The sequence below is a fragment of the Hyperolius riggenbachi genome, chromosome 7 (assembly GCF_040937935.1).
Source record: "Hyperolius riggenbachi isolate aHypRig1 chromosome 7, aHypRig1.pri, whole genome shotgun sequence".
In the NCBI taxonomy this organism is placed as follows: domain Eukaryota; kingdom Metazoa; phylum Chordata; class Amphibia; order Anura; family Hyperoliidae; genus Hyperolius; species Hyperolius riggenbachi.
Genome location: NC_090652.1, coordinates 107,038,122 through 107,063,145, shown reverse-complemented (window position 1 = coordinate 107,063,145; position 25,024 = coordinate 107,038,122). Strand labels below are relative to the sequence as shown.

Genomic DNA, 25,024 nt, shown 5'->3' with positions numbered 1-25,024 from the left:
CACATTGTCGTGGCAGCCGGTCCAAAGGCAAATAATGATGAGAGTGGAGCAATGAGAGTATCTTCCATCACCCCTCTAGGACCACCGGGCAGCGCTGCACCGCTGACACCACCCCCTGGATTATGATCACGTCATATCATGTGACCGGAACTCCGAAGAGTATGTCGGCATTGCAGTGCAGGTGGCGGAGAGAAGACACCATCCAGCCGCCCGGAACATAAAAATATGAACACTCCCTGTACTGCTCTGCATACCTTGCCAGGCTGGAGAGGCTAAAGGTTAAAGGGAGTGCCATGGACATTTCTACAGTTTACCTGCATTTGTGTGAACCACTATGGACTTCTGGTGCCTACTAGCAGGTGGCCCCCCTGTCATGGGGACTTTCACAGTTTACTTGCGGGTGGCAGCATTTGTGTGAAGTGGAACATACTTCCACTGCTTGCAGGTGGCAGCAATTGTGTGAAGTGGAATGTACTTCCACTGCCTACCAGAATGTGGCCCCCCTCTGGCCTGTGGACAGCTGTTGCATTACATAGGTCAACCTGCTCATACTAATATATCACCCAACATGATTGGTCTGGTTATTTAAGGCCTCTAGTTGCTCCAGACCAGTGCCAGAGTATTCTGCTCCTAGGCTCTGAACTGCTGAGTGTCTGGACAACCTTTGATCTTTATCCTTGAACTGGTTTGCCTTCTAATACTGACCCTTGCGCTCTGCCTTTGTCTGATGATTTTGTACTATGAACCTTGTATATTGATTGTAAATATTTGTGTCCTTATTTACAGTAGATAACCGGATTGTATTGTTTACTGGTGTCTGGTGTAGAGTTTGCTGGGAGTTGTAGTTCTGTTCAATGTCTGCAGTGTTCTCACGAATATCTGTATATATTTGTAAATAGTGCACTACCATTAACCACTTCAGTACCAGCCACTACCGGCAATCGCTCAGCTCTTCGGTCGCTATGACAGCAGAGCTCTGTGAGCCAGTCAGGAGACGATTTTATTGGCTCCTAACCCCATGATCAATGTGAGCCAATGAGATTGACTCACAGTGATAGAGGTTAGGAGCCAATGAAATCAGCTCCTGACTGGCTCACAAAGCTCTGCTGTCCTACCGACATCGCGGCCAATTAGCTGCAGCAACAGAAGAGCGGCATGATCGGCAGCAGCGGTGGGAGACTAAATGGCAGGGATAACAGGTCCTAAACAGGGTGTAGATTTCAATTAGCGTAGTCTAGAAGCGGTTAATAAACATCTCACTACTACTTGGGTGTCTGGCCTTGTGTCCTTACCCGCTGCCAAAAGTGGTTATCTGGTTTATGTTTGTACAAATTTGTGACAGGGCCATACTGCACCTGGCCGATGCAGGGACTAGCTGACAGGTGGTGTATTCACAACATTTACCCTCCTGTGTGCCAAAGGGTGCCTCGAAAAAAAATGCCCTCACCTGAAAAAGTTTAAGAAACCACTGGACTACAGAGTTCCTATCTTGCTGCACAGATAATAAGCTGTGGAAAAAAACATGCTTTTTATATGTTATATACTTACAGTGTATGTAAGCAAACTGAATGGAAATGCCCCATTAATCTTTGCTATACATAGAGATGAGCTAAAGGGATTGTCTTTTCCTCCACAATAGCAAAACTGGACATACAAGAAGAACTTCAGTAAAAAACCAAGAATGTCCATAAAAGCTAATGCTATGAGTGAGCATCTAATGAAAATAAAGTCTGCTAATACTGTTTCAGCTACAGAAATAACAGCATTTTCAGCTGAAGAGCTCTTTGGCTACTTTACAAATATGCCCCTTACACTGCAAAGTAAATATGCAAAGTAAATCTGAGTAACCGATTGGTAGAAAGTTTAAAACTAGACAAAAAGTGCCCTATTTTTCACTAAAACACTGTACGCTTTGAGAGACTAAGCTCGCCACAACATGGGGATGAAACAGACTATTAAATATTAAGCCTGAAACAGAAGAAACCCCTCTGAAGTCCATTAGAGAGGAATGTCAGATGGGCTCTTCAAGTAAACAACCACAATAATGACTGATGCAAAACAAAATCCACAGAAATAAATAATCCCTTAAAGTAGACAAGATGGCCTTCGTTCCAGCAATATAAACAAATAAAAGGGCAATGCTTTTCTGTAGGCCGGCTTACATAAGGTGCACAAAACCATACTGTAGATACACATACACAGTTGCCCTAAGTGATAGTGCATTGATCATTACGTTGACAGCTTGGGTAACAAACTCTATACAGACTCACTGCTTGGCTTAGCTACAGCCAAATGGCATGTGCTGCTCAAAGGACAGGGTAGGAGGGACAACAGGGCAGCAGCACACAAGCAAGCAGCTTCCAGTGGGTGGAGTAAGTTTAAGAACAATGGGCTTCTTTGTCGATGTACTTTGTCAATCAGGCACACCAAATTGCTAAAGCCTATCAGGGAGTAGATGTTCCCATACTAGACTGTTTCCCAAGACTGACTAGCATGTGTAGGGTGCTTTGCATTGACTAGGATGTTGCCCCAAGTCCTGTACCTGTAACAGCAGACCGCAGGAGGACGGCGAGGGACTTAGACGTGTTTATGGGGCGGGAGGAAGCCCAGGGTAAGTATCAGAGCTTTAGTGTTTTTCATCTCTGAGCCTCTTTAAGGGCAGACTATTAAGAATTCCAGAACTAAAATACATGAACCACTTTATTGACATTTTTTATCTATCCTCTGCAGTCAGAAGTTCTCCTCTGTTGGAAAAAGTTTTAGGACTGTTATTTCTTATCATTGAGGGTTACGATATAATCCAAAAAAGGTTCCAATAAGAGAGAACCTGTCACTTGCATGCCTGAAGGTTAGTTCTTTCAGGTAGAAAAATAAAAAAAGAAACAGTCTAGTTATTAATATGTTTGGTGCTGTACATAAACATGTTTATCTTGTGTCAAATGTTACAGGTTAAGCTGTGGCCATCACTGTTTGCATAAAATGTCCTCTTTTTATGATGAACTACTTACTATGATGAACTACTTACTACTAACTAGTAGCAGTAGGGTATTGTACCGTGTTAGCCATCAGTAAAAGCAAGAAGTTTTAAATCAGGATGATACCATTTATTGGCTAACTACAAATGAATAAGAATAAACAAGCTTTCGGCCTTGCAGCCTTCGTCAGGTTTACATCCTGTTAGTTTGCAAGCTGGTGGTACAGACAGCTTATATACATGCAACATCAAAAGGGAAACCAGATATTTTTTTCAAGCATAAATACGTCATTAAGATGCCTTAAAGAGAATCTGTATTGTTAAAATCGCACAAAAGTAAACATACCAGTGCGTTAGGGGACATCTCCTATTACCCTCTGACACAATTTCGCCACTCCTCGCCGCATTAAAAGTGGTTAAAAACAGTTTTAAAAAGTTTGTTTATAAACAAACAAAATGGCCACCAAAAAAGGAAGTAGGTTGATGTACAGTATGTCCACACATAGAAAATACATCCATACACAATCAGGCTGTATACACCCTTCCTGTTGAATCTCAAGAGATTATTTGTGTGTTTCTTTCCCCCTGTTCTCATGCACTGAAGTTTCAGGCTGCTTGTTTCTTCCTGCAAACAGCTTTGCCCTTGTCTGTAATTCTTCAGTATGTGAAAGCCCAGCCAGCTCAGAGGACGATTTATCCAGCTTGTAAAAGATAAGAGAGAAGCTGCTCTAATCCTAAATAACACACAGGCAGTGTGTATACAGGGGCCTGGAAGGGGGAGTTCATAGCAGAACCACAACACTGAAGAACTTGGCAGCCTTCCAGACACAGGCTGACAAGTCTGACAAGAGAGAGATAAGTTGATTTATTACAGAGATGGTGATAGTAGAACGTGCTGCAGTAAGCCAGAACACATTAGAATAGCTTTTTGAACTTGTAGGATGATAAAAAACAGAATGCAATTTTTGTTACAGAGTCTCTTTAATACAAGCAGACCATCTAAATGGGGTAAGATAAGGATCCTTGTTTACTCCATTGCTCACAGACCTGGTATTAGGATTGACCCAGAGGTATCGTAAATTCTTAGTTCACAAGTTCAGCTAGAGTGGCTGAGACAGTTCATATATCATCAATCTCATTCCAATATAAAAAGTTGTTGTCCTTATTCAAACCCTTCTGCACAGCTTTGAACCAATTTATAAATTTTGTTTCTGCTATTAATCGGTCATTTGACGTTTTGAAGCCGCCCTTCAGATGATTGTCAGGAGCTCTTTGAATAGGCCTCAACAAAACGGAACATCACCCTACCGACAAAAAATATGTGGGACCTGCAGACTTCCACTGACAGGGTAACGATACCAGGTTCACAACAGGAGTACAGAGTACAAGGTAAATTTTCCTGTGGGTCCACCAATCTGGTATTTCTGATCATGTGTGCTAAATGCCCCAATGTTATGTACGTGGGAGAAACTGGACAAACACTGCGCAAACGTATGAATGGACACAGGCACACTATTAATAATACCAAATCTGGACTCCCAGTTGCTACACACTTTCGGTCCAACGGACACAGCATAGATGATCTTCGTGTCACTGCCCTGAAGGGCGGCTTCAAAACGTCAAATGACCGATTAATAGCAGAAACAAAATTTATAAATTGGTTCAAAGCTTGCCTCTGGGTCAATCTTAATACCAGGTCTGTGAGCAATGGAGTAAACAAGGATCCTTATCTTACCCCATTTAGATGGTCTGTTTGTATTAAGGCATCTGAATGACGTATTTATGCTTGAAAAAAATATCTGTTTTCCCTTTTGATGTTGCATGTATATAAGCTGTCTGTATCACCAGCTTGCAAACTAACAGGATGTAAACCTGACGAAGGCTGCAAGGCCGAAAGCTTGTTTATTCTTACTACTAACTACTTACTAAAACACTGTGTAGAGACAAAGCCTAGACATTTCATGATCACAAAGACAAATCTGGCTATCTTTAGGTCTCTGTGGAGAGGAAAATTTAAGTTATTTGTCCATCAAAAATTGATTCCAATGTCCTACTCAGCATAAGACTACTTATCCTGTCTCTTTAGAATGGGATTTTACAGTTCTACTTTAGTATGCAATATCAATACCATTTCCAAGATAACAATTATATTTGGAGTTACCTCATCTAACAAGCAAGCAACCAAGCAATAGCACAAGAGGAAAAGTATGGGATTGTTGGCATAAAACATGAGCAGAAAACCCCTGTAGGTGCAGAGTTATTGAAGGGGCAGAAATAGTCAAATGTGGATCTAAAATGAACACCATGAAAAGGAAATTGCCTCTCCATTAGTCCCGCCTCTAGGCAAGAACATCCAGTACCTGTAGGCAAGAGCCTGCTCTGCATAATGAGACCTAAGAAAGTGTAATTCAGATGTCTCCATTACATTATTCATAATTACTCTGGGGAATGATTTTCTTAACACAGAGTTACGTGGATGGGTATAGGTCTGGTTTAATCAGCAATTTCCGCCGACATGTTGCTACAGATGATCACAAGACTCTTCCAGGAGGATCGTGTTTTAATTAATGCGGTGGCATAATGACACTGTTTCCTCTCTGATTACAGTGCGCTAGGCAAGAACAAAAGGCGCGCTATGCTGTACAATAATTTGTACTTGTGAGTGGCTGTAGCCTGCATAGGACTATGATAAATGGAAGCATGCTGCCAGTATACAAGTGTAGCGACTATGACGAAAATGCTATTTCTTTTCCTTCCATCCTTTGTTGCATACACAGCAAGTCTGTGCTCTAATCCCTGACTGACGTCATAAAAAGAGAATCGGAGGGGCTCAGGGAGATTTTGAAATGAGTTGTGAAACAGGAGCTGCAAAAGCTTCTTGGCTTCATTCAGATTTATTTGCAGATTTACGTGACCGGACGTTAGTGGACTACAAGTGCTAATAAAAGCTCGTCTTCATGAATATTAGGAACTGGACAGATGGTGCAGCTACAAGTTATCCTTTACCAGATTAGCTGATTGACAGGCATGCTTGTACTACAAAGCCGCACTGGCAACAGTACAGCCATGATCTGCCACATGTTATCCAACATCTGACGTAATTTGGCATTTGAGCTAGCAATTGAAAGCGCTCCCTGAATGCTCAAAAAAAAAAAAAAAAACGATCTAGCGGGTTACAGGCCTCTGTTCTCCTTTAAGTAGTCTACAAAACTTTAGGAACAGTTGAGACATATTTGTGCTATTGGAAATAATGTTTTTGTCATTGCCAGCTTTACTAAACAATCACTGGTCTTTTGTAAGGGATACAAAAAGAAAAAAAACAAACAGAGCAGGACAACTAGACAGTTTGCCTATTATGCATCATTTTATAAGTAGGTCATTAAGTAAACTTGTTGTTTCTGCTGAAGTTTCTTTATTAGAGTTGGTTAGAATTAATGAAATGCTCAGCAGGGTCTGGCTAATTTGTTGATGTAAATGTAAAACAAGGTGCCGCAAACATTCTCACATCACTAAAACTGAAGCTGAAACAGCTGCCAAAAGAAAATGATGGATTGTTCTCCTGCAAAATGAATACTACCAGGACATTTGCATAAATAATTTATTTGTATATTTGTGTATAATACATTTGATCTTTCAAGAATGAGCAGACAGAGAAGAGTCTGATTCACAGATGTTCGCTCTGCTGCGACTGCAGGCTGATGGAAAGAATAATGCTAAAAGAGGACCACAATTTAAAGCAAACCTGTACTAAAATTACCTTAAAAGATAACTGTATGTGTAGTAGTGAAAGTGTAAATAACTTTCCTGGAGTCTCACATTGTTGTTTTTAACCTAAGTAGTTAAATGTTAACTGTAAAGTGTGACAAACCATGTCAGCGTGACATAACATGTGGTTCATTCAGCTCCCAGGAAAAAATAAATAACTAGCTTTTGAACCATCACTGGTTATCAGGATTGTTTGCGCAGTTAGATAAGAGTGTTGATGCCAGTAAGAGGCAGGTAAGATTGTCTTCAAGACCGCCTCTTAACTATTAGGTGCACTTTGAGTAATAAAAGTCAAAAAAAGGGTTTAAAATTAAGGTAACAGATCAGTGCAAAAAACATTATTTTGTAATTTAAGGTTTTAAAAAAACAAAACAAAAAGCAGCTTCAGTGATGCCAACAATGTTTTTTTCAGACACAGTTTGCTGCTGTTTGGAAAATGGTATCACAAAATCTGTTTTGAAAAGTTTGAAGAGTATGAGCAGTTCAGCTACAGACACTCCTTCAGTCAGCACTCTTATTAGGTTTTGCTTTTAGTTTGGACTTTCAGGCTGACTTTAACATAGAACACCATGCATCAGCTATAATGAATCATTGTATAGGAGGAGAAATAGCTTTTCATAAATGTTGTTTGTTCTTTGACAGACTACCTGGGAAATAGTGTATGTGTGTCTGGCCTGGGGCGTGCAGGCGCAGTTGCCACCAACTTACAAGTCAACAGTAATGAAACTAACTGGCAGCTGGAGAACAGAGGATCGTGCAGGACAGGATGGCTGGGTGCTTGGGGAAGCCCCAGGTAAGTGAAACTGTTTGTTTTAATCTAATGTTCATTTCCGCTTGACGTATAAGCCAGCACCTCCTTGGCTATTGTTACAACTGTAAAGTTTCGAGACCTCACAGGGTCAAATTATCAAGGTGTGATGTTCTCAACAAACTGACAGGTTGCCAAAAAAGTTCCAATAAGTCAGGCTCAAGGACGGGTGAGTTCACCTCTGACTACCGCCTCAGGAGCTATGTATGTGGTCCAAGTGCTGCTGGGAAATATAACAGTAGTGAACATTGCTTTAGGAATATGAGAGTTCCACACTTTTCACAAACGTGATGAAGTGGAATTACATATGTTACCAGAGTCTAATGTTCTAGGATTGTCCAGCACTCCAGAGATTCTTTAGTTCTCTGTGCCTCTAAAAACCCTAAAAATGTTGTTCCAAGCTGCATGTCAGCACATTGGTTTGTTCAGGTATAAAGAGGACTATATAAAAGATGTAAAATATGGACACACACAATAACAGTAATGAATACAGAATACAATCATTGAACAAAATCACCTACCTGCAACTTCCAGTGAAGATGACTGGATGTTCCCAGAAGCTTCCAATTTCTCAGGAATTGCTGATCCCCCTTCCAGTGTCTTTACAAGTTCTCTCAGTTTACTGCACTCCTCCTGCAGCTGCTGCAATTCATCTTTACGCTGCTGCTTGGCTCTCTGAGTTGGATTCATGCTCATATGAATCACTTTTAGTTTGGTTGGATCATAAGAACCCTGCAATAAAACAGGTCTTGTTACTTGTATTCAAAACCGTGAAAAGGAACAGAATGGTGAAATGTGTAGTAACCAATCAGATTCCATTTTACTACTGAAGTCCTTGTAGTTCAGAGGAATCTCTGCTTGCCATGGACAATACAGTGACCTACAGCGCTTTGAGTCCCCAGGGAGAAAAGCGCTATATAAATATTATTGTTATTGTTACCTTAGGCACATAAGATAAAATCTGCAGTTCATTACAGTGTCAAATTATCCGTTTTCCTGAATGCTGCATCTGTTAAACTATCAATTTTAAAGTGAACCCGAACTAAACTCACCTTCATTTATCTCATCTCAGTCATATCCTGCAAACCTAACAAACCTTGCTCTATTACTTCAGAGTGCACTATCTCATTGTCATGGGGCTGCCATCTTGCGCTCTACAAATTCTGAAAATGACATTGCAGGCATCTCAAAGTGATATTGTCACCACAGTGAAGACAGAACTTGTATAAAAGCTTGTTAGACAGATCTAGGGGGGTCTTGCCCCAGGCGCAGTTTGTTAAATTCTTAAAAAGGCTGCAAAATGTGGATGGGGAATGGCAGTTTAGGCGCCAAAACCTAACCTTTACGCACCAAATCTGGATGGAGAATGGCAGTTTAGGTGCCAAAACCCCGATCTTTAGGCGCCAAAACCTGACCTTTAGGCACCAAAACTGGATGGGAATGGCAGTTTAGGCGCCAAAACCTGACCTTTAGGCGCCAAAACTGGATGGGTAATGGCAGTTTAGGCGCCAAAACCTGACCTTGCCCCAGGCGCAACTTGGTCTAGATCCGTCCCTGCTTCACTGTGGTGACAATACCTGTACTGTTCCTTGACAAAGGAGACCCTGCATGGCCCCGGAACGATCATTGACAATACAATTGGTTGTGCATAGTAATGGAACAATAAATGCAAGTTCCATAAGAGTGTGGTGTGTGGACCTCCCTTTGTTACTTTGTATTACTTCAGCCACATGGTCCAGCACCCCCAAAACAGGCGAATGTGGTGTGTGATTCTTTGGACTCATTTGTTCTCTTATGGAGTCACATCTGAGCACAGTTACTCAGTTCTTGATTGATACACAATCGCAATATCCAATTTCTCTTGCCATCATTCACCCACTTTTTGTATAATGGTTTAAGGTGGAGTAGCCGACACCCATCAGTGCCCCAAGGAACCAATAAATAATATCCTAATAGAGACAGACGCAAGACATTTATGAATGGCGGTGCAGTCAGTAGGAATATCCTTGCTCAGAAAAGATCTATTAAATTGTTGTTGACCCAGACACCAAAAATGAAATACAAACTAAATATATGAGCAGGTGTAACTGATGAAATGCTGTGTCCTAAAAATGAATCACCTCACAACTAGAGAGCTGTAAATTTCCAAAGACACTAATAAAACTCTAATAATCTTGTCATGCATAGCTCTGAGTGGAAAGCTACATTTCTGAGCATTTTCAGTACGAAACCCCAGGAACATAAAAGCCATCAATCTTCTCATGTTTCTCCAAGTATGAAAACCAACTAAGTGTCTACAATGTCTCTTGAGCAGGAAACTAATGGCTGTGGCTGCTGATAAGACACATGGAAACGGGAAAATCAGAAGAGACTGAAACGGGAAAATAAGAAGAGACAGAAACAAGACTTTGCTTAAATATATCACTGAAGCATAATAATGCTGGATATGCTACACCCCAATGTGACACTAAAGACAAGAGCACTCACAGTGAGCTTTACAACGAAGAAGCAAGAGAGATTCAGCTCATTACCTTGACGGAGACATGAGGCCAAAAGAATAACTGCATTTTTACTTACCTGGGACTTCTTCCAGCCCCTAGAAGTCTCTGTGTCCCTCGTTGCAGTCACTAAGTCTTCTGTGGTCTCCTCCATAGCACCTTCTACACATGTGCCTGCCCAGAACACTCCTAGCCAGGGAGGGGACCACAGAAGACTTGGTGATTGCGGAACGGAACACAGAGACATCTAGGGGCTGGAAGAAGTCCCATATAAGTAAAGATGCCTCATGTATCCTTTAGTGGAGAACAATCATGGAAAAAATACATTTAAAATACATTTGTCCTAAAAAAAACTGGTACTATAAATTATGTTTTCCTATTTTGTTGTCATTTACAGTAAGGGGTAAGAAAGATCGAAACCACACAGGGAAATTTGGCAGCACCATAGGCGATAATGTGAACTACGGCTATAGCAGCATTCAGACAGTAATTTGAGCGCCGTCAAAAGATGGAGCCCAAATTACTTTTAAAAACAGCACCATGGCGGCCTGGAGAGGGAATAGCAATTAATACAGCCAGGACTTTTGCAGGAGCAGGGTAAGCAGTTTTTCGGCTTCACCCTGCACCCAAATTTTCTGGCACCATTTTTGCAAGAACACTATAAACGTCAACCAAAACGGCCGATAATGACCATATCAGAGTATAATCGTTTATGTGTGCGCAACAACTTCCAATCATCCTGCTCGGGCATCAGTAAGGATCCATCCGGTCAGATCCTTAATGACCCCTGATCATGACCAGTCACAATGCTATTTTCAACCCCCACTCAGACTAATGAATGCTGCTCTGCCACCCGCCGATCGTTGGCCCTCCGCCCCCATCCCCGCGACAGAACACATCGCTAGCCTAAAGGTTAGGGATGTGTCTGTACACCAACCATGGCAAAAGTACAGTACATTCCCCAATTTCCATCTTATCGCATAAATATTTCTCTGAAGATAAAAGATACATTTTAAGTCTGCTTTGATACCATACTTCGGTCGATTGAGATCTGTTTACAGTCAAAAGTGTTGCGGTTTTTCTCTTTACACACATCTTGGACTACTACAGTCATAACACATTTTATACCCATTTAGCATGGCAAATTAGCAAGATGCTGCAATATAAGGGCCGACAGGGAAGTAAATAAACTATCCATGTTTTCTGTTAATGAGGTGGACATTGTAATGTAATTCAGGCGTTTGTAAATGGTGTACATCAATGAGTCAACCTGCAGCTAGACCGCCATATTTTTCAGCATTCTGTGCGAGTGGATGGGGTCAGTAGGAGTCACTTACTTGCGCTTCACATGACTCAGATGCTTGCTCCTTCCACACATTGAACAATAATGAGCTGCTGCTCCATTCTGTAGGTCGTCTTAGTATGGTCATTTGCCTTCTTAAAACAAAGTATTTGCGATAATTCAACTTTAAAGTGAACCAGACATAGATAATTTGCATATATAGGAGTGGTTAATCATGGGAAACCACAGATGCTCACTTAAAGGTGAACTATTGCAAAAACCTTCTGTTTTAACCCTCCTGGCGGTACGCATTTTCGGTGGCTGCGTCTGCGGGAGGGATTTTTGGAATAAAACTTGTTGTAATAGTTGTAGCTAGCACTAGGCTAGCTACCAGTGTCCCCCAAGTCCCCCGCACCTCTCTGATCCCCCGATCGCCGCCGCTTATATTTACCCAGCCGCGATGCTGTGACAGCCGCAGCCTCCGCAATCAGCTTCAGTCGCCGCTATGGCAACAATCGGACATGACTTCATGGACGTCATGCGCAGTCCCGATTCTCCCCATAGCGAAGTCTGGAGCTGATTGGGAGGCTGCGCCATCGCGGGATCCCTGGGGGGGTATGTATTGCGGGGGCAATTGGAGGGGACTGGAGGGACTTTGGGGACACTGGTAGCTAGCCTAGTGCTAGCTACAACTATTACAACAAGTTGTATTACAAAAATCCCTCCCGGGGCCATACGATCTTCCACGGCGGCTACCCCGAGTGTAGGTCGGGGTTACCGCCAGGAGGGTTAAGAAAGCAAACTACACTGAGCAGTGCTTTTTAGTAGGAGGACTGTTTGGTCTCTTTTAGTCTCGTAACGTTCCTAGCGGTTCTGGGTATTCTTAGTATGGTAGTAGCTGGTCACTGACAATAGTGTCATGTGCATTTACAGCAGTGTGACACGTATGCAATAGAACTTATACACAAACATACATATTACAGTATATGTTTTTAATTAGTCTAAGAATTTAAGCCACAGACTAATTCACATGAAGATGTAAGTTTAGCAGGTGGCATTCCAAGCAATTTATTAAAAAGACCAAAACGAATAACTACCAGAGATAAGTTTAAAAGACAGAGTAAACCAATAGATAAAAGCACAAAACTTTGCCCACTGAGTGAAAAGTAAAAAAAAAAAAAAGTTGCCCATAGGCATACAACTACTGCTGTACTTTATTATTTGAATCCTGTGAGGATTTGCAAACAGAGAAATATGGCTGCACTCTAATATACCTCAGCAAAATAACATTTTAACTCAAGAAAAAACAATGAAATGTGGTTACTTCCATGAAACTTGGAACCATAAACGACAACCCCTCCAGACACGTAGTGAACCATATTTATTTTAGCTTCAATATATAGCAGATAGTATTTTTAGACAATTGCATGTGCTCAGTGGATAAAGCTGGGAATACCACTTGATGATGAATGGGAGGAGAGCTTCATGATCTTACAATGTTTTCTCCCTGTTCACAGGAAAGGATAACCCAGATTTATATATCACATGAAACCAATTTGATCCCTAGGAGGGGGGATAAACTGAGGTCAGACGGTACTGCCAATTGTCTTAAAGGGAACCTAAGGCGACGCTTCCATATGTATTTCCTTTTAAGCAATACCAGTTGCCTGGCTATTCTGCTGATCTATTTGGCTGCAATAGTGGCTGACTCACACACCTGAAATAAGCATGAAGCTAATTCAGACTTCAGTCAGAGCACCTGATCTGCATGCTTGTTCAGGGTATACGGCTAAAAGTATTCAAGGAAGAGGATCGGCAGGCCAGCCAGGCAATATACATGGTTTAACATGAAATAAATATGACAACCTCTTCATCCCTCTCACTTTAGGTTACTTTTAAGTGTCAGGACAGAATCTTTGTTTTATCACCTTATATGGAACCGACCAGCTGTTATTTTTTTACATGACAAAACGGGTTGCCCAGAAGCACTAGACCCCCAGGTTTGTATATTAGGCATTAGAGGCGACAACACCATCTCATATAGCAAACTTTAGCATCAGAAACTCTTCCAGGCTAGGAAATGTAACTTCTAGAAATAGTTAGCTCCATATTTATCAACTGTGCACTGCCTTACAGAAAAATCTGGTACATAATTACAGGGGACACTCTTTTAAATATAATAAAGTCTTGGATAAGTGGGTACACAGTCACAGTACGTTTCTATAGTGAATAATTTATAGTGCTGTGGACTCGGCAGCATACTTCATGGCATATTTTGACTTTCCTTTCCATCTTGTACCTTCACAGAAAAAACCTTTCGTTTTAAGGTTGAGAACCCACTGACTCTGGTTATGTAGTTTATGTAAATCCTCATGTACTCATCATCCCTGGTTAGCTATATAGTATTGATGCTGTTGACCACACCTTATGCCTAGTACACACCATACAATTTTATGTTAGATAATTTTCTGTACAGACTGGTCATTATCTCTGGTGCATGGTCTTCTGGTTATCTCCTGCTGAGTAGAACAATGCCTAAATGCTAGGTAGGTGGATGATTAGATAAATAATTTCCAACGCAATGAAAATTATCTATGTGGCAGGTAAATCTTACAGAAAATCTAACAGGAAATTGTATGGTGTGTACCTAGCATATATCTCCATATCTCTCTGAAAGGAATTTTACAGTCTCTTATGCTGGATACACACCATGCGTTTCCGCGGTCGTTGCGTCCGTCGATACGCGTCGATTCGATTATTTCCGACATGTCCGATTCGCGGGTCGATGGATCGTTAGGTCGATTTGCCATACTTTACATGGCATTCGACTTAATAATCATCGAAATGCGTTCGGAAATGCTCGGAAATAATCGAATCGACGCGTATTGACGGTCACATTCGACGCGGAAACGCATGGTGTGTATCCAGCATTACTCAGAACAAATATCCTGTCTACATCCCTTGTCTGTGGGGGGTACACCAGGGCTGATGCTAGGCATACACGGTTAGATCCAGTGGCTCGATTAGCCCCCGGATCGATTCCCGCTCGTCCCCGCGGGCACTTCCTTATCTTCCGCTCGATTTCCTCCATTGTCCGCCCGCGGGTATCGAGCGGGGAATCGATCCGCACGGTGATCGGAAATTATCAATCGAGCAATCAGCCGCTCGATTGATAAGAAGAAAACGCACTGTGTATCCACAGCATTAGGCCTTGGTCCCCTGCTCCTTTCCCTCTACATGCATAGTCTCTGTATCTTAGTAAACTCATTTGATTTTGAATACCACTTATATGCAGATGATACTCAACTGTACCTCTCAGCCCAAGTCGATAACTCCAGCCTTACACATATTTCCAATTGCTTGTCTGCTATAACCTCTTTCCTAACCCTTATCTTCCTAAAATGTTATATGAGAACAATGAAACTAACAACAAAACAGCAGTCATACATGACCTGATAGAAACGTCAGATTTAGCCTTCCTCATGGAGACTTCGCTGTCTCCAAATGCAGGACCCACTCCAGAAGTTGTCGTGCCAACCAACTATTCTGCGTTACACTGCAAGTGGCAAGACTGGAAGGAAGGAGGCATTGCACTAAGCTTCAAATCCAGCTTGATAATCACAATTAGTGCTGTAGGCCCCATACAGTCTTTTGAACGTCTGGTAGACCATCTTTCAGCAGAAAAATAAAAAACCTATTGCTCCCCCCATTGAAAGCTCTGGCTTTTTCAAGGAAATTGCCAATCTTCTATCTTGCTTAGCACTAGAGCACACTGGATGGATAATCCTGGAAACGTCTGTGCATGGATGGATAGCCACGCCTCCCAGCTAAGAAGAAAGCTACTTAGCTCCATGAATGAACTGGGCTTCTTTTAAGCCATCAACCTCTCTACCAATAAGAAAGACCACAATTTGGACCTAATGTTTCATTCAGAATTAACGATTTACAATGTGGAATCTCAGTAGTTTGAACAAACTATCACACTATCCACTTCTCCCTTACAGCACTAGCTGGAAAGAACTCACAAAACATTGTTCCTTGGAAGGTACCGTATGTCACCCTAACATCTTCAAAATAAACTTAACCTTGTTGGTCTGACATGACAGCTTACACTTTGACTCCATGCTCTTTAAATATAACTGCTAAGCATCATCTGTCTTCAACTCTATTGCCCCCTTACCTTTTAAAACTACTATATAAATGAACAAAAGAAGGTGGGCCCAGACTAGTATGATGATGGCACAAAGAACCTATCAGAGAAATGTGCCCTCTTCTTCACAAACTCATCTATGTTGTCTGCCATTAAAACTACAGCACCTAAATGCTGTGTAAAGCCATATAATTACATATCTGGTGTATCTGGCTTCTTTATTCAACTGCAAATATTTAGCTTGGCTGAATATATCAAATCTGTATGATTTGCACAGAATTATGCAGCTCATGGACTCTCCTGATGAGAATTCATAAATTCCATGGATCTTTGTAGATGAGACAAGAGTGCCCGCACATATTCAGGGAAAACAAAAAACTGTACTTCAACAAAAGAGAACGTACGAGGTCCACCTGAGCAGAGAATTTATTGTTTTACTCCAGCAGCTATGGAGCTGTGGAAGAGCCAGCGCTGGAGTTTAGCAAGCTGCACAGAGCTGTGGCAGAGGGTTAAGGTTCTCAAGCAAATCTGGCACTAGAATGTTAGCGCTAACTATAAAGCAGGGGCTGGCAAACACCCAGCACAGATCACTGTCCAAAAACAAACATCCAGTTGATTTTGCACAGTGGACAAAACTGGACATATTGCAGCAAATTAATGTGAATCAGCTGAAATAATTGCCTTCATTGACAAATTGGTAGTGTAGCCCAATACTGGTTCCATCAAATTGTCTATTCCTCGATGCATAGCTCAAGTCTTTAAGTAAAACTTCACTTTCAATAAGAAATAAGTAAGTAATCCCTTCAGTTCAACTTCATATATTGCAAAGATTAATAACCTATTTTTTCCAACTTTTTAGCCTTTTTTGTGCAAGTAAAATGCAGCTACTACACGTTTCCAAAAATCCCAACAGAGATTGTCAATTAGGGAGTGTCAACGCTGCTGCCAGTCAGTAACTGCAGGTGTGGAAAAGGTGTTCCTGCTTTGTGCTGCTAATTATTCAAAAGAATAGATGAAAATAACTAGGCAGTCTGTGCTGGAAAGTACATATTCCTCACTTGAGAAAAAGTGCTTACATTTTGGAACCGTACAGCCAACTTTCAATTCAAATTTTAATGACTTTTAAATTAAATTTCAATCAGCTTTTCGTGCTCGTTCACACTTGGGGCGTTTTTGCCCTTTTTCCGAGCTCAAGCGATTTTCCAAATTGGCCCAGAGACGCTTGTGCAATGAATCTCTATGAGAAGGATCACATCAGTGCGTTGCGCCTGCTTTGCAGTCGGCAAAGCTGTGCCTGTACCATTTTTGAGGTGATTACGACTCAATGGAAGGTATAGGAAATAGTGCTAAACGCTCACAAAATCGCACGAGCGCTACAAACTTATGCCTGCTAATTGGCAATGACGAGAGCTCCACTCGTCCTACCCTGAGTCCCTGCGGGTTTGTATGCTACTCTGATAAGGCATGCTATTTGTCTTAGTGAATCAAGCCCCTAAAGTGAACTTTCACTTTAGTCCATTAACTATTGCCACACTGATCATCAACATAACCCTGTATTTTTAGTGCAAACATCACATGAAGGTCACAATTCCTTTTGGGTACCCAAAACTCACAGCGGACAAAACCTGTCACCAAATAGCCTTGCTACATGAAACCTTTTATATGCACAAGGACTATGTAATTTAATATCATACAGAGCCCAGAGACTATGAGTTCAATGGGGAAAAAAATATATAAAACATTATGGAGCCCGGGACATGGCCAGGCGTCCCTTAGGAGTTCTAGGACTCTGATCCCAGCTGGCAGCAACTGTATTTTCCCAGAATAGAAGCCTTAATGCGCTCACAAGTGTATAAAGTGTTATTGCTCTGGTCAGGTACAACGTCTGGTAAACTTTGTCATTTTTACAGCCGCACAGGATCCAAATACACAGTTGACACGGAGCATTTACACCTTCTACTTGTAGGCCAGCATTAAGATTTATGGGAAACAACTTACCAGGAGACTAGACTTCAGTCCTCCAAATTAGACAGTAAACAGCTGTAACAAGCTGAGCTAGGCTGGATACTTCAGCAATGACAGGACCTCAGCGCTGCGCTCTAATTCCAGCAGAATGGAGCCCGCTGTAATGTGGAGTGGGTGATTACAGGCTGGGGGAGATTTATACCTTCAGTCACAAAACAAAGCAGCTACCACTAATAACACAGAAAGTAAAGGTCATTCTCCAGGACGATCGCATAGCGTGCGCAGCGTAAGCCCAAACACTGCTTACTCTGTATACAAACTGCAACAATCACATCCTAGGTCTATTTACCACATATGTATAGTGCTGATATATAACATGCCACACAGTTCATAGAACCTATCACATCTGTACAAAGGACTGAGGCAGTAAAATGACAATTAATTAGCGTACAAAAGTGTCCATACACTATTAGATCAGGTAACTGATTGATACCTCTCCAATATCAATAACTTACCTGCATGCCACTTTGTACCACCAGGAATCTGATCTAAAATTCATCACACCATTGTCACTTAATCAAGTGCAAAGCTTTGAAACATTTGCTTGCACACCACTCCCATCTTCTTGTTTAGATAAAGACCTTTCCTCATCAGTGTTTGATAAAAGGTTTGGGCATCATTTATGGGGTCCTAAGGGCTTTTTCATGTGCATGCACCTGTAGTTTTAAAAACCCATATGGTTTTTCACAGAAAATCATATCAGATTTCAGAACAGCATTTTTAAAAGCACAACATGCTGCATTTTTTTTTTTTTTTTGTGTGACTGCATGTACTTTAGTGTTTATGATAGTAAGCTTAAATGAAAATTCATGCACAATGTGCCCAAAAAGGTGCAAGTCAAGTGAAGAGGTAAGCATGTTTATGTATAGTCCCAATCAGGGGTCGAGTGGGCGTGGACGGCGCCCACCCACTATTTCCCGAGGGTGGACGCCATCCACGCTGGCATGTGTGGAGGGAGCAGCGCAGTAGAAGGAGAGCTGTGAGCAGCGGTGGAGAAGGGGGCCATCTCCCCCCCTTCTCTCACCTGGGGCTCTCCTTCCCTCGCTCTCCCCTCCACAAGTAATGTGCGAGCAGCCGGCAGGACTTGCCTCTCCTCGTTCCGGCGCCGGATCTGTGTGCCGCTGCTCTGGTCTGAACCAGACCAGACTTGCGGCATGCAGATCCGGTGTTCCGATGACGAGGAGAGGTAAGTCCCGCCCGCTGCCGGCTGCCCGCACATTACTTGTGGAGGGGAGAGCGAGGGAAGGAGAGCCCCAGGTGAGAGAAGGGGGGGAGATGGCCCCCTTCTCCACCGCTGCTCACAGCTCTCGGTCTTCTCTGTGCCGCTCCCCTCCTGCTGGGGGGACACCTGGCTACCTATTCTGGCACATATACCCCGACTACATATACTGGGGACATATACCCCCTGACTACATATACTGGGCACATATACCCCCTGACTACATATACTGGGCACATATACCCCCTGACTACATATACTGGGCACATATACCCCCTGACTACATATACTGGGCACATATACCCCCTGGCTACATATACTGGGGACATTTACCCCCTGGCTACATATACTGGGGACATTTACCCCCTGGCTACATATACTGGGCACATATACCCCCTGGCTACATATACTGGGCACATATACCCCCTGACTACATATACTGGGGACATATACCCCCTAACTACATATACTGGGGACATATACCCCCTGACTACATATACTGGGGACATATACCCCCTGACTACATATACTGGGCACATACCCCCTGGCTACATATACTGGGGACACATACCCCCTGGCTACATATACTGGGGACATATACCCCTGGCTACATATACTGGGCAGATATACCCCTGGCTACATATACTGGGACATATACCCCTGACTACATATACTGGGCACGTATACCCCTGGCTACATATACTGGGCACGTATACCCCTGGCTACATATACTGGGGACATATACCCCTGGCTACATATACTAGGCACATATACCTCTGGCTACATATACTGGGGACTACTATACTCATGGCTACTTATACTGGGGACACCTATAGACCTGGCTACCTATGCTGGGGGTATCTATTTTGGGGGAACTGCTGTCAGATTATCTGCATTTTTGTGGAACCGCTGTTATGTATTTTGGGGAACTGGCTGCCAGATTATGTGTATGTTAGGGGAATGGCTGCTGCCAGATTACGTGTATTTTGGGGAACAGCTGCCAGATTATGTGTAGGTTACGGGAACGGCTGCTGCCAGATTATGCATATTTTGGGGAACTGCTTCCAAATTGTGTATGTTGGGGGAACTGCTGCTGCCACATTATCTATTTTGGGGGAACCACTGCCATATTATCTGTATTTTGGAGGAACTTCTACCAGATTATGTGTCGTTTTGGTGAAATGCTGTCAGATTACATCTATTTTGGGGGATACACTACGGCAGAGCTCAAACTTCCCCGGCAGACCTTTTCCTTTTACATCACTGCTAAGGTCATGTATATTTGGCCCCACCCATGACCACGCCCACAGTAAGCTTGACCATGCCCTAGGTTTTCTAGGTGAGTCCACTCACTTCTTTTCCCAGGACTAGACCCCTGGTCCCAATCCTACATACAGTGGAGGAAATAATTATTTGACCCCTCACTGATTTTGTAAGTTTGTCCAATGACAAAGAAATGAAGTCTCAGAACAGTATCATTTCAATGGTAGGTTTATTTTAACAGTGGCAGATAGCACATCAAAAGGAAAATCGAAAAAATAACCTTAAATAAAAGATAGCAACTGATTTGCATTTCATTGAGTGAAATAAGTTTTTGAACCCCTACCAACCATTAAGAGTTCTGGCTCCCACAGAATGGTTAGACACTTCTACTCAATTAGTCACCCTCATTAAGGACACCTGTCTTAACTAGTCACCTGTATAAAAGACACCTGTCCACAGAATCAATCAAGCAGACTCCAAACTCTCCAACATGGGAAAGACCAAAGAGCTGTCCAAGGATGTCAGAGACAAAATTGTAGACCTGCACAAGGCTGGAATGGGCTACAAAACCATTAGCAAGAAGCTGGGAGAGAAGGTGACAACTGTTGGTGCGATTGTTCGAAAATGGAAGGAGCACAAAATGACCATCAATTGACCTCGCTCTGGGGCTCCACGCAAGATCTCACCTCGTGGGGTGTCAATGGTTCTGAGAAAGGTGAAAAAGCATCCTAGAACTACACGGGAGGAGTTAGTGAATGACCTCAAATTAGCAGGGACCACAGTCACCAAGAAAACCATTGGAAACACATTACACCGCAATGGATTAAAATCCTGCAGGGCTCGCAAGGTCCCCCTGCTCAAGAAGGCACATGTGCAGGCCCGTCTGAAGTTTGCCAATGAACACCTGAATGATTCTGTGAGTGACTGGGAGAAGGTGCTGTGGTCTGATGAGACCAAAATAGAGTTTTTTGGCATTAACTCAACTCGCTATGTTTGGAGGAAGAAAAATGCTGCCTATGACCCCCAAAACACTGTCCCCACCGTCAAGCATGGGGGTGGAAACATTTTGCTTTGGGGGTGTTTTTCTGCTAAGGGCACAGGACAACTTAATCGCATTAACGGGAAAATGGACGGAGCCATGTATCGTGAAATCCTGAACGACAAACTCCTTCCCTCTGCCAGGAAACTGAAAATGGGTCGTGGATGGGTGTTCCAGCACGACAATGACCCAAAACATACAGCAAAGGCAACAAAGGAGTGGCTCAAGAAGAAGCACATTAAGGTCATGGAGTGGCCTAGTCAGTCTCCGGACCTTAATCCAATAGAAAACCTACGGAGGGAGCTTAAGCTCAGAGTTGCACAGAGACAGCCTCGAAACATTAGGGATTTAGAGATGATTTGCAAAGAGGAGTGGACCAACATTCCTCCTAAAATGTGTGCAAACTTGGTCATCAATTACAAGAAACGTTTGACCTCTGTGCTTGCAAACAAGGGTTTTTCCACTAAGTATTAAGTCTTTTATTGTTAGAGGGTTCAAAAACTTATTTCACTCAATGAAATGCAAATCAGTTGCTATCTTTTATTTAAGGTTATTTTTTTGATTTTCCTTTTGATGTGCTATCTGCCACTGTTAAAATAAACCTACCATTGAAATGATACTGTTCTGAGACTTTTCATTTCTATGCCATTGGACAAACTTACAAAATCAGTGAGGGGTCAAATACTTATTTCCTCCACTGTATAACTGCCTTTGCTTTTTCTCACTGTAAAAAACAACAATCCAGGGCTCTGAAAGTGACACTGAAGCGGAAAAAAACGTATGATATAATGAATTGTATGTGTAGTACGGATAAGGAATAGAACATTAGTAGCTAAGAAAATAGTCTCATTTTTATTTTCAGTTATAGAGATTTTTTATAACATTGCATCATTCTGTCACATTTGCAGTGTACTCTGTTTTAGAGTGTGGTTTGCAGAGCTAATGACCCTTTGAACTTAGTGACAGACAGCTTCGGATAAGAGGTTTACTGCTCAGTTTCTTTGATGTATAAGTGCTCCAGAAAACAACATTGTAGCTGACCCAAGTTGGTTTGCAGAGCTCAGAGAAGCGCTTTAGAATTCATAACAACTGAAGTTTCTTAACTCAATATATTACTTGTTCCTTTGCTACTAATATTATATTTCTTAGCTGTACTACTCATACAATTCATGATCTCATGTGTTTATTTTTGCTTCAGATTCACTTTAAAGTGGTCTAAAATCCAGCATTTATACTTTGCTCTAAAGTAGAAAGATTCCTCACAGCTTGAAAGCTACTATCCCAGAAAAAAAGTCTAGCAGAACATCACTGAAATGGTTAACCACCTGGGCGGTATGGACGAGCTCAGCTCGTCCATCACCGCCGGAGGCTGCCGCTCAGGCCCTGCTGGGCCGATTTGCGCCAAATAAAGAGCAGCACACGCAGCCGGCACTTTGCCAGCCGCGTGTGCTGCCCGATCGCCGCCGCTCTGCGGCGATTCGCCGCGAGCAGCGGCGAAAGAGGGTCCCCCCAGCCGCCTGAGCCCTGCGCAGCCGGAACAAAAAGTTCCGGCCAGCGCTAAGGGCTGGATCGGAGGCGTCTGACGTCAGGACGTCGGCTGACGTCCATGACGTCACTCCGCTCGTCGCTATGGCGACGGTGTAAGCAAAACAAGGAAGGCCGCTCATTGCGGCCTTCCTTGTTTATTCTGGGCGCCGGAGGCGATCGGAAGAACGCCTCCGGAGCGCCCTCTAGTGGGCTTTCATGCAGCCAACTTTCAGTTGGCTGCATGAAATAGTTTTTTTTTAATTTAAAAAAAACCCTCCCGCAGCCTCCCTGGCGATCTTATCAGAACGCCAGGGTGGTTAAACAAAGCATTTTCTCCTACTATTCAGCTTCAAATCTGCATCCAAACTGGTGATAACACTATATTTTTTACTTGTTAAACACAAATGTATCAACACTGGAATGTAAACAAACACTCACTGAGAAACTGTCTCTGCTTCAGACACACACAGTGTTCCGAATTACATTTGAAGGTTTTAATATATAATAAAAAGCAGTTATAATAGAAAAATAATAAAATGCAATGCCTGCTTTCAGGGCAAGAAAAACTAAATTTTGGAAATTTGTAATTTGTAAACAGACAATTTTAGGTGTGCACAAAAGCAAATACGATAACAGTGAGTAATAAAAAGTAGGAAAACACATTTTTATTCAATTTTATGCCAGAGTTTCAGACCACTTTAATGACCGTTTCTCTGCAGTCACTCTGTTGTGTAAATCTCACCACTAACTCATTACAGGTCATAGAACACCTAAGTAACAAACTCACGTGTGTAGGGAAAAGATAAAAAGATCCCCAGTTCAAAGGCTTCTGCTGGGTCACCTGCTCGTTAAACAATTAGGTAATTCCATTATTTAATTTTGTGTTTTAAAATATCTTAATATGGAGAACCCTTAATCCCTCTAAAAGAGAACCCAGAGTTGAGCCCAAGGACAGATTAAAAAAAAAAAAAAAATCTGCATGGGTGGTCTAGAAATTCCTTAGCTAGAATTAGGGACTTTGGGCTTGATTCACTAAGCTGTGCTGTTACAACAGCATAGCTTAATGACAGTAGGGAGTGTCTAATGCCCTGTGCATGCTATGCAGGCATAGTGTGCGCAGTTAAATTATGCTGGGGTCAGATAGTTTAAAGAGCGCTTTGTTACACTTAACAAGCGCTCCACTGAACCCGCCCGGAGCCCTGCAGGTCCAGTAGCTTCAAAGTATCATACGCCTGCACTTTGATTGGCCCAATAGTCTGACTGTCAAGTGACAGGCATCCTACAGAGCCAATCAAACTGCAGGAATACCGTACTTTGAAGCTACTGAACCCGCCGGGCTCTGGGCGAGTTCAGTGGAGCCCTGGTTAAAGAGAACCAGAGACCACAGAAAAAGCCATTATTCCGGCTAGTCGATGCAAGCGCAATGCGCTCCCTCCGTACTGCGCAGACGCATGCGTACAGAGCCCCTGTGCATGCGGAAGACTGGTCGCGTCTGGCGGAAGTGACGGGACCCGGTAGCGGCGATAGAGGCAGAGGAGGACGGCGGCGTGAGATCGATTCAGGTTTATGGGGCTGGAGGAAGCCCCAGGTATGTATAACATCTTTTTTCATTTTTTAGAGATCGTTCGTCTCTGGTTCCCTTTAAAGAGGAACGGTCGCGAAAATCTTAAAATGTAAAACACATACAAATAAGAAGTACATTTCTTCCAGAGTAAAATGAGCTATAAATTATTTCTCTCCTATGTTGCTGTCACTTAAGTAGTAGAAATCTGACATTACCAACAGATTTTGGGCTAGTCCATCTCTCTATAGGGCATACATGTCAAACTCAGGCCCGCGGGCCAAGTTTGGCCCTCAGAGCCATTAAATTTGGCTCTCAAGTGGTTTCCCCACTTTTCATTATGTTTGGCCCACTCTAGACCCCCAGAGATGCTATATTGGAGGTGAAGCCCTAGAACACCAGGGAAGCCATATGGGGAGGTAGTGGGAAAGCACTAAACACTAGGGAACTGTATAGGGGAGGGTGGACCACTAGACACCAGGGAACTTTATAAGGGACGAAGGTGGCCCGTAAACATTGAGGTTGGACTGCGACTAGGTCCCAATGTACAATTTTGGCCCACTTTGTATTTGAGTTTGACACCCCTGCTATAGGGGATTCTAAGCATGGCCTTTATTCTTTATAAAGACATTCCCTGAAAAGGATTTATACAAAGATGCTGGCCAGCTTCCCTACTTGCTGCATACTATTTTGGCAGTTGGATGGAGCAACTTCCATTGACTAAGTGCTTTTAAAAATAAAGAAACCCCCCCCTACGAGAAGATGGGGTAGTCCAATATCTATCGGTAATGTCAGATTTCTACTACTTACTGTTAGTGACCGCAACATAGGAGAAAAGTAATTTATGGCTCATTTTACTCTAGGAGAAAAGTACTTCTTATTTGTATGTGTTTTAAATTTTAAGATTTTCGCG

At 42.6% G+C, this 25,024-nt stretch overlaps 1 protein-coding gene across 1 annotated transcript in view; it reads right to left on the bottom strand.

The window, feature by feature from the left end:
* The window catches only part of MAD1L1 (mitotic arrest deficient 1 like 1), a 1,144,984-nt gene that overhangs the window by 404,860 nt on the left and 715,100 nt on the right, over positions 1-25,024 (bottom strand). The window contains exon 16 of the mRNA XM_068244499.1: positions 8,069-8,279. Coding sequence (XP_068100600.1) covers positions 8,069-8,279 — 211 coding nt within the window. The remainder of the gene's footprint in view (positions 1-8,068; positions 8,280-25,024) is intronic.